The sequence below is a fragment of the Elephas maximus genome, chromosome X (assembly GCF_024166365.1).
Source record: "Elephas maximus indicus isolate mEleMax1 chromosome X, mEleMax1 primary haplotype, whole genome shotgun sequence".
NCBI classification, from domain to species: Eukaryota; Metazoa; Chordata; class Mammalia; order Proboscidea; family Elephantidae; genus Elephas; species Elephas maximus.
The window spans coordinates 116,840,495-116,851,345 of record NC_064846.1 but is presented as its reverse complement, the minus strand read 5'-3'; the positions used below and the strand labels follow the sequence as shown (position 1 = coordinate 116,851,345).

The 10,851-nt window shown below is 39.3% G+C and overlaps 1 protein-coding gene across 1 annotated transcript; it reads left to right on the top strand.

The window, feature by feature from the left end:
* Window positions 1–2,622: 2,622 nt before the first annotated feature.
* On the top strand, window positions 2,623–5,135 carry GSPT2 (G1 to S phase transition 2). Its single transcript, XM_049871736.1, has one exon. The coding sequence runs from the start codon at window positions 2,829–2,831 to the stop codon at window positions 4,722–4,724; it is 1,896 nt and encodes a 631-aa protein (XP_049727693.1). The 5' UTR covers window positions 2,623–2,828; the 3' UTR covers window positions 4,725–5,135.
* The last annotated feature ends 5,716 nt before the right edge of the window (window positions 5,136–10,851 follow it).

Genomic DNA, 10,851 nt, shown 5'->3' with positions numbered 1-10,851 from the left:
TCACTGTTCTTTATGGATGTGTAGTATTCCGTAGTGTCAATATACCATAATTTATTTATCCATTCATCCATTGATGGGCACCTTGTTTGCTTCCATGATACTGAATGTTTTAATCAAAGATTCTACAGAAAAATCCTCATCAAAAGAGAAAGTGCAGAACAGAATTCCCATGGAATCCAGAGTTTCTGGAGTTATGAAGCCTGGATAAACCCCTTAAACTATTACCCTGAGATTATCTTTAAATCTTACACCAAAAATATCCCCTGAATTCTTCTTAAAATCAAACTATAGTTTAGCTTAACTAGTAAAGAATGCCTCAAGCATTGTTGTCTTTTAAGAGCTATCTATTGGGATCAAATTGACAACAGCAACTCAAAAGATTCGACAGGAAACTTAGATGGAAGTTAGTTTATGATAATGGCGCAAGAACAATTCAGAAAAGGAGGGTGAGAATGGTTGAGCAATTCGAAGAATGTAATCAATGTCACTGAATTGTACATGCAGAAATTGAATTGGTGTCTTTTATGTTGTGTATATTCTCAACAACAACAGTAAATGAAATAAATTATTTTTAAAAGAAGACCCTAGGAAGTGGAGACAAGCTTTCCAGTTTCTTCAGTACAGCAAGGCCTATTTGTGAAAGGGACTGGAATACATATTGAGAGAACTAACCTAAGACATCCAACACAGTGCTCTTAACGATGTGCTCATTAACTCAATATTTTTCCCTTCTCCTTTCAGTCCATTTGATGCTATTATTCCCCAGACCTGAATGAAACTTAAAACTGTGTTTGTGTTCCAGGTTTCCCAAGAATGCTAGGTGGGTGAAAGAAGAGAATCTCATAACCTAGGATTGTTATATTCCTCAGTCTAAAGTGCTTTTGTTTATTTAGAATGCTTAGGAAAGCAGTTTTACTACACATAGGTCAGCCTCCTCTCCCACACTCCATGGGTTTATTCTAAATCTTCTCCTAGTTTTCATTTTTCTTATTGTAGTCCTCCCTTGCAATGTCCACAGAGCCTTCTCCTACTTCAGGAAGAAAACCTAAGTCCTCAGGAAAGAAACCGCACTGAATTATTGTTCCTTTCTTAAATTTACCCATATTTTCTTTCTAACTAAATGATCTAAGATTTTACCCCCTTATCCCATATGTGATTTAAACCTAACAAAATTCCTTATTCCTTTCTTAGTATATCATAGATGCTACAAGCCAGAATCAGACTGCCTGAGTTTGAACCCTAAGCCCACTCTTTACTAGCCTGTGACCTTGTGTAATTCACTCAGTCTTGATAAATATCAGTTTCATATCTGTTAAATATAGTGACAAAAGCACCTTCCTGACAGAAAGATAAGGAAAACAACCATATAAAATAAATGAAATATGACCTGGAACCTAGGAAACACTCAACGAAAGTGAGTTTTTATCAAATAGATGCAGTTCATCTAGAAAATATGGGCAGAGAATAGGGAAAGCTTATCCAAAAAAAACTGTTTTCTGTAACTATATTATATTGGTGGTAGTAGTATATCTGTTGTGTAATAAATCAAATGAGCATTTTTTTTTCTAATTCTATTATCCTCTGTATCATTCAGAAGCAATATTCTTCGTTTGGCAGAAATGTATAAAATTTGGCTAATTAGAGTCTTATAAGCATTGTCCACATCAGAGGTTATAATCAGTTTAATTAGGCCGACACCCACAGCCCCGTGTCTTTACTACTAAATGAGGAGGGGTCCAACATGGCACTGATTCTTTCTTAGAGGAAACCCAGCACCAGCAGTGAGTAGCGTTCCAGGCCCCTAGTCTGCGGCAGGAAAACCAGTGCTCTGTGGATTTATGGTGTACTCTGGGGAGATGCTGGTGAGTAGGGCAAGTACGCCCTGAATACAGTTGGTTGGAAGCACGCAAGTTATATGATTCCAGTACTTGTTTCTCCTTTGTGATCCACCACAGCATTGCAGGCCAGCTGCTGCCCAGGCACCTGCATATAGAGTGTCTAGAAACGCTATATCTTGAGCTGCTTCGCTGGGACAAAGCTCTCCTTGGAAATTCCCTGCATGTGGACAGCCAGGTTGCTTAACATGAAAAGAAGTTGTAACTTCATCCTTATGCAATAGAAGCCATCAGCAAAAGTTACAGGCTGAGTGGAGTCCAGTGAAAAAGCAAAAATCAAGACCTGTGGATTTCAAATTGAGTGATGTTGTTATATTTCCTAAGTACTGGTTCAGCTACAGCTTCAGAATTTAATGGGTCACTCCTAAATCAGTATTTCTTTCTTCCTTTGGTTGTGGGGCTTCTGGGTAGTTAACCCATACCCTAATTCCCCTTTGTTCATTTTTACGAGAATCATTGAGGAGAATTGTAAATCAAGTTCCTTGTCCAGGTTTAATCATTAGCTTATGGTCAAAATGCTCTCCCAGATTATGTGAACAAAAGCGAACGGAAATTTTCATTTTTTAAATTATACTTTTGGGCTAAGTCCATGGCTTAGAACTAATGGGGCTTGCGTACGGATGGCAGCGAGGGGTCAAACCAAGCTGGGCCTTTGGGTTGGCGGTGGAATCGGAAGTGGTTGGGGTTTGGGGGAGGAGATCCGCTCGTACAAAAGAGGAGAGGATAGAGAGGAGAGGGTTGAGCCGCCATAAGCGCCGCCGCTGCTGCAGCTGCAAATGCAGCGTGGAGACTTAACTGCTACCTAGGCATCGCTGAGGTTCGTGTCGCTACTCCTTGGCCCTTCGCTCTAGCTGCCTTACCCTTGCCAGCGCAGCCGCTATTTCGTGCCTGCGAACTCTGCTCCCTCCCCGCCACACACCAGGTCCGCAGATCATGGATTCAGGCAGCTGCAGCAGCAGCAGCTGCGTCTCTGCGCCTGACTGCTGGGAGCAGGTGGACTTGGAAGCCTCAGGTTCGGCCCCGAGCGGGGACAGATTCTCCTCCGTGGTAGCCGAGACCTCTCGTGAGCATCTTAGCTCGTCCTTCAGCCGGCAGCTCAACATCAACGCCAAACCCTTCCTGCCTAATGTCCATGCCGCGGAGTTCGTGCCGTCTTTCCTGCGGGGCCCGGCCCAGCGGTTGATCCCCCCAGCCAGCACTGCCAGCAACCAGGAAACCTGCACCCGCTCGGGAAATCCTCAAGGTAAAAGGCTGGGACGGGGGGCACCTGTGGAACCTTCCAAAGAGGAACAGTTAGTGGTGTGTGAAGGTTCCAATTCAGCTGTTACCATGGAACTTTCGGAACCTGTTGTAGAAAATGGAGAGATAAAAATTGCCGTAAAAGAATCATGGGAGCACAGTAAAGAAGTAAGTGAAGCAGAGCCTGGGGGTAGTTCCTTGGGAGATGCAGGGCACCCAGAAGAAAGTGTCCAGGAAATGATGGAGGACAAAGAGGAAATAAGAAAACCTAAATCTGTGGTCATACCCTCAGGTGCTCCTAAAAAAGAACATGTAAATGTGGTATTCATTGGGCATGTAGACGCTGGCAAGTCAACCATTGGAGGACAAATAATGTTTTTGACTGGAATGGTTGATAAAAGGACACTTGAGAAATACGAAAGAGAAGCTAAAGAAAAAAACAGAGAAACATGGTATTTGTCCTGGGCCTTAGACACGAATCAGGAAGAAAGAGACAAGGGTAAAACTGTAGAAGTGGGCCGTGCCTATTTTGAAACAGAAAAGAAACATTTCACAATTTTAGATGCTCCTGGCCACAAGAGTTTTGTCCCAAATATGATTGGTGGTGCTTCTCAAGCTGATTTAGCTGTACTGGTAATCTCTGCCAGGAAAGGAGAGTTTGAAACTGGATTTGAAAAAGGTGGACAGACAAGGGAACATGCGATGTTGGCAAAAACAGCAGGAGTAAAACATTTAATAGTGCTTATCAATAAGATGGATGATTCCACAGTAAATTGGAGCATCGAGAGATATGAAGAATGTAAAGAAAAACTGGTACCCTTTTTGAAAAAAGTCGGCTTCAGTCCCAAAAAGGACATTCACTTTATGCCCTGCTCAGGACTGACTGGAGCAAATCTTAAAGAGCAATCAGATCTCTGCCCTTGGTACACTGGATTGCCATTTATTCCATATTTGGATAATTTGCCAAACTTCAACAGATCAATTGATGGACCAATTAGGCTGCCAATTGTGGATAAGTACAAGGATATGGGCACTGTGGTCCTGGGAAAGCTGGAATCAGGATCCATTTTTAAAGGCCAGCAGCTTGTGATGATGCCAAACAAGCACAATGTGGAAGTTCTTGGAATACTTTCTGATGATGCTGAAACTGATTCTGTAATCCCAGGTGAAAACCTCAAAATCAGGCTGAAAGGAATTGAAGAAGAAGAGATTCTTCCAGGATTCATACTTTGTGATCCAAATAATCTTTGCCATTCTGGACGTACATTTGATGTTCAGATAGTGATTATTGAGCACAAATCCATCATCTGCCCAGGTTATAATGCGGTGCTGCACATTCATACTTGTATCGAGGAAGTTCAGATAACAGCCTTAATCTCCTTGGTAGACAAAAAATCAGGAGAAAAAAGTAAGACACGGCCCCGGTTCGTGAAGCAAGATCAAGTATGCATTGCCCGTTTAAGGACAGCAGGAACTATCTGCCTTGAGACATTTAAAGATTTTCCTCAGATGGGTCGTTTTACCTTAAGAGATGAGGGCAAGACCATTGCAATTGGAAAAGTTCTGAAACTGGTTCCAGAAAAGGACTAAGCATTTTTCTTGATGATCCTACACAATACTGTGAAAGTTGACTGCAAAAGTTCACCAACTTCTTTTATTTACTACCCATTGACAGACTTTTACCCGTATTTTGCAAAGAGAAATTGTACAGCAAAAATCCATGTTTTGTCAGCTTCTTATGTTGAGATCTCAGTTATGTCACTGTTGAATTTACCCTCACATTTCCTCCTCCTACTCTATTTGGCTTCCTTGGACAGAATCAATAATAGCTTTGTAAGTGATGTGGAAGTAATTGCCCATAATAATGAAAAATTAATATATATATTTTTAATTTTTCATTTTCCCTTAGGATATTTAGACAACTTGTTCCACTCAGACCAATTAGAGGGTGTCAGTGTGTGTGTACATGTTAAAAAAGACAACTAACATGTTAATAAAATATTCCAGTTGAAACTTCCGTAAAGGTTCTTGAATATTTTTAAAAAATTGTATGTAATACTATTTAATTAGCTTTTTTGCTTTCTCAAGTAATTGAATACATTTTATTACTTGAACTTTTTAAAACTGTCCTTTACCCACTATTTTAAAAGAGGCATTTACAAACAATGCACAAATTTGTATTAAAGGAAAATTTTTAATTTTGAAAAAATGTGTTTTAGGGCTCTTACCAATGAACTTTGTTTTCTGTGCCCTAGTCCAGTCAATTCAGGAGCTATTTTACTTACCTTCTCATGATTTAAAAAAGACAGACTCAGACCATCTTATCTGTATTCAATTTGGTAACAATGTTGAACATGGCCAAATTAAAAGTATACCTGGGGATTCAGACCATAGGTTGACTAGACTTATCTGTACTCTGTTATCTTAGCACATCCCTTGGTCCTGTTCACCATGAGACTTGGGATGTGAGACACAACACAAATAAGGGGCATGACTAGTGCTTACAGTAGGGCTGTAGGTCACTTAATGAAAAGCAAGGGTTAGTGAGGGTCCTGAGCTGAGAAATGAGACCATTCCACCCTCCAAACCTTAAATGCTTGGAGTTGATAGGAAAGATGGGCATTTTTATAATCAGATCACAACCCATTCTTGGTGTCAGAGACACTGGAAATGTCTCTGAACAACTTCCTGAGAAAATGTCAGTTGTGAATTCTGAAGTGGCTGCTTTTATTGCTGGGAGAACAACCTCATAACATGCATAACTGTCAACAGCTGCAAGAACTTTGTTTTGATAAGTGTGTAGTGGCCCAGTGGTGAGCAGAAACAGTATCTCCTAGGCACACTTGTATATTTGGAGTAAGAGGTTTGCTTTCTTGGAAAACCACACATTCATAGGCTGGTTGAACGGTTGTGGTGGCTACTTCAGGGCATCCTGGGCTATGCTGAGGCAAAGACAGCATCCCCTTCTTGGTTCCTTTTTGTGTACCCATTTACCTCCAGGATGTCTGATCTGTCAGAGATGTTCCACTGTGAATTATCATAGAGCCTCAGGGCATTGACATTGGAAATGAGGATTTTTATTCTGTCATATACCAGCTAACTTAGTCTACAGGGATGTGCCTCTTATAGTCTTTTATAAGAAGGTGCATGTACTGGGGAAATTAATATTGTTTGTGGATGGCACCAATTTGGAGTAGTGGAGAACAATGGCAGACGTTAAGAAGTATAAAGGAGGGTACCCAGGAAATTGGAAAGAAATGTTACTATGAGTTTATGCTTACTTTCCAAGAGAGATAGAAACTGGTGTCTCCCACCACCTGGATGATCTGCTTCTTGCTGAAATGCAAATAATTGGTTTCTAAAATCTACCTCTTACTATTAGGTTTTTTATACAAGTCAGAGTTCCTGGTGGAGAAATTACTACACAACTGGATAATGAGAAAGATATTTAGGAGCCAGTTTCTGATGGTAAATTACTCAAATTGGGTGGAGACAAAAAGTTCCGTTCTGGCTTGTGGTTTTGACCTATCAGTGGAGAATATCCACTTCTATTGGTAAATTACTAAAATTACAAGAGATTAATTCAATTTTAAAGACAGTTAAAATATTTTTAAAAAGTGGCTGCAGCCAAGGCAAAACTTTTAATAAGTACTTGATTGGGTCTATATTTTGTACAGAGTAGAGAGGCAAGAGAAGGAACTCTAAAATAAAGATGAAACTCTTGCCACTGACATTCTAATTATTGAGTAATTTACCATCAGAAACTGGCTCCTAAATATCTTTCTCATTATCCAGTTGTGTAGTAATTTCTCCACCAGGAACTCTGACTTGTATAAAAAACCTAATAGTAAGAGGTAGATTTTAGAAACCAATTATTTGCATTTCAGCAAGAAGCAGATCATCCAGGTGGTGGGAGACACCAGTCTCTATCTCTTTTGGAAAGTAAGCATAAACTCATAGTAACATTTCTTTCTAATTTCCTGGGTACCCTCCTTTATACTTCTTAATGTCTGCCATTGTTCTCCACTACTCCACAAACAATATTAATTTCCCCAGTGCATGCACCTTCTTATAAAGCCATATTCAAGGGAGTGTCCTTTCAAAGATCCCCTGTTGCCTCCAGTTCAGACCAGTTTGTCCTCAAGGCTTCATCCCAATTTCTAGCAGCCAAGACAATGTAGAATATTCCCAAGTCTGGCTGCATGCTGTAAGTACATTATGAATTTCCTGCTTCAGTCTTTCTCAGTAAGTGTCTATCCATTGGCTCTTGGCAACCTTTCTCCCAAGGTTGATTCTTTGGTTCGTCTGGTCATTACTGGATGAATTGGAGATTTAGATAAAGGGGTCGACTCCTTCTGTACTTCAACAAAGGCCCAAGGAGGAAAGGAAAGGGAAAGGGAAAGTTTGGGCTAGGTAGAAGTTAGCAGACCTCCACACTGCTCACCTTGAGCATCTTTCTCTGGTACTCAGGAAAAATTACTAGGGCTAACAATTTTGCTAACGTCTCTGTTCTTGTCCTCAAAAGACAAATACTAGGGTTTTTTTTTTTTCTCTCAAAATAGACATCTTCACACAATATAATGGTCCTGGGTCTCTACAATGCAAGAACTTGCTCTTTTCATGATTTACTTATGAACAGTTGCATCTCTAATTTTATAGTATTTAACTCACTAGTTAACATGAACTGTTCAGTATCACAAAGATGATTAGTTACCATTTTGTGGCCATTAAAAAAGAAACTATTCAAGGACCACAGAATTTCTCCCAAACCCTGAGCATATGAACATGTTCACATTGATTAAGTACCTTTTAAATATTCAGTAGGGCTCTATATTTTCTGTTGAGACCATTGGCATATTTCCAGTTTTCCTAGTTTTCAGTTACAGGATCTACTCTCATAGTTGGCCATTGGGGGTAAGGAGAATTTGATCCAAGGCCTCTCCCCAGGGACACCACTCATTATGTTCATGGAGTGGGGAAAGTAGACTTACCTTAGAAATTGGGAGAGGCTTTTTGAAATGTGGTAGGGTATAAATGAATAGGTGAATTAAAATGTATTAATAAATTTTTAAATATCCAAAGGGTAATGACAAGGTGCACCAATCTCATCCGTGTTAGTCATTACATGCTAAACCCAAAGAACTTTTTAGCCTGAAAGGGGAGACAAGGCAAAAGCATACACTTAAGGAGAGACTATAGAGTGTTTGGAGGGCAGGAGATACATCTAAAGAGGCCCTAACTTGAAGAATGGTGATTCAAGACAGATGGGAGGTGGCTTCACAAGATCCTGGTAGTAAGTAAAATGCTGTAGTGACCAAAAGTTAACATAATTCAAAAACTGATTTCTCCATGTAGGAAATGAGAAGCAAGTTTTGCTCTGGGCCACCCTTGGGGCCCCAACTCTGCTAGCATCTCCCACCAACAGATCTGTGACCAGATACAAAATATATTCATTCCCTTTGTGACATGGAATATACCTCGCATGACGCTGGTCCTCTTCCCCGTTCTGCTTACGTTTCCTGTGGTGGTCTTGGTAATTCTCTAAGGTGGCTAAGACCCACAGCAAAGGGACCGTTAATGCCCCATGGGAACTGCCATTCACAACCCTGAGTAAGCCACCTTACCCCTCCTCTCTAAACCTCTGATTCCTCAGGCATAACATGAAGATAATGACAGTTACTTTCTCTGTAGGACTGTTGTGAGGAGTGAACAAGCTAGCAGGTATGAAAAGTGCCTGGATACAGTGTCTTTCTCAATCCTTGTGAGTACTTTCTTCAGCTCATATTCGAGCCTTACCCCTTGACTGTAGTATTGACTCTAGGAACTTTGCTTCTCCATTTCCACTTTATTTCTTGATTACGGACCCAACAACCTTTCCCACCAATGTCTGATGCTAAGAAAAACTGATTTTGTTCAAGGAAGCAATATGTCCAGTCTCAGGAGGGAATTCAGGATTTCTCCAATCTGATCACAGTTATCACATTCCCCTGTGCCAGATGATGGTGTTTTCTGCCTCCTCTACATCTAGGAAAGGCAGATGACCCCCGATTCTGCTCAATGAGGTGTACAGGGAGGGTGTTGAGGGCTTCTCTGGAAGATGCTGTTTCTTAATAAAAAGAACAGATGTGAGAGAAGAGGATGGTGGTAATTGGAATGTGATCGTGACTCCTGTAGCTATCACAACCATGTTGTGACAAGCATGAGATCATAGAATCGACCTGCTGAAAATGGTTGAGTGGGGAGATGGAAGTGTTGGTATCCTTGTGACATTTTGAGCAGCGAAAGCAGTGCAAGCCTACTTCCAGAGATGTTATTATCATGAGGGAAAAAAAAGTAAGGCCATCCCTATTTGTTTATACCAGTGGTGTTAAACTTTAACTACATGTTCTACTTAACCAGAGGTAGCTTTTAGAAAAATACTAATGCCCTTGCCCTATATCCTGGAATTTTGATATCATTAGCCTATGTTGTGGCTTTGGACATTTTTTTTTACTTTCAGTTATAAATAGTGCCAAAGAGATAAATGACAACATATAATATTTAAAAGAACCAGCATGTAGATCTCAACCAACTTCAACAATTATGAATTCTTGATCAATCTTATTTTACCTACACCCCCATTCACTTTCAATCTTATTTAATCTGTACCCCCATTCTCTTTTCTCCACCCACAGGTTATTTTCAAGTAAATCCTAAATATCATATTACTTAATAGAATATTATTTCAATATGTACTTCTAAAAGATGTAGACACTTTAAAATATAAGCACAATAACATTATAACATATAAAAATTCATTATAATTCTTAAATATCTTCAAATATTCATTCCTAGTTTAAATTTCTGATTGTTTCATAAATATTTATTTTTTGAAATTTCATTTTCAACTCAGAATTCCATCTACTCTCAGGCATTTGTTGATATGCCTATTAAGCCTCTTTCATTCTATAGGTTGTCCCTACTTCTCTGCTTTTTTTTCTTATAGTTTATTTGTTGAATAAATTGGGTCCTTATTCTATATAGTTTCATATAGTCCGGATTTTGTTGACTTTTTCCCTTTGTCATTGTTTAACGTGTTCCTCTGTCTCCTATCTTTCATGTAAAATGGTTGTTAGAAATAGAAGCTTCATCAGATTCAAGTTTGCTTTTTTTTCTTTATTTTTTTCAGTAAGAATACTCCACAGGTAGTGTTTCTTATGTACTTCTATCAGGAGACAGACAATGTCTGGTTGTCTTTTTTTCTGTGTGATGTTACCAAATGTTGATGATTATTGACTAGATCTGCTTTTTCAGTACAGGTAAAATTGTGGAATGGAGATACTCTACCTATTCTTCTTCATTTATTAGCTTGGACTACTTCTCTGAAGAGAAATTTCTCCTCATTAACTACTTGGTAACACAGTAGATAGTTCATATGCAAATGGAGAAAACGTATTTGTTATCTGTTTTCAAAATAACGAATTTAATCCTTAGCACTTTTAAGTGATCATGATAAATAATAATCATTATGAACACAATTTTTAAACACGTTTGATGTGTTTAAATACATTTAATTATTATCCTTATTGATGTTCAAACTGTCCCACTTTTAGGCATTTGTGTTTCTTCAGGTTGGATCTTGAATCTGTTTGACAAAACTCTAGTCGTCTTTGATAGCTTCCTTGTTTTCTGGTACATCAAGGTGTTCATGACTCAGCTTACATATTTCCAAAAACCA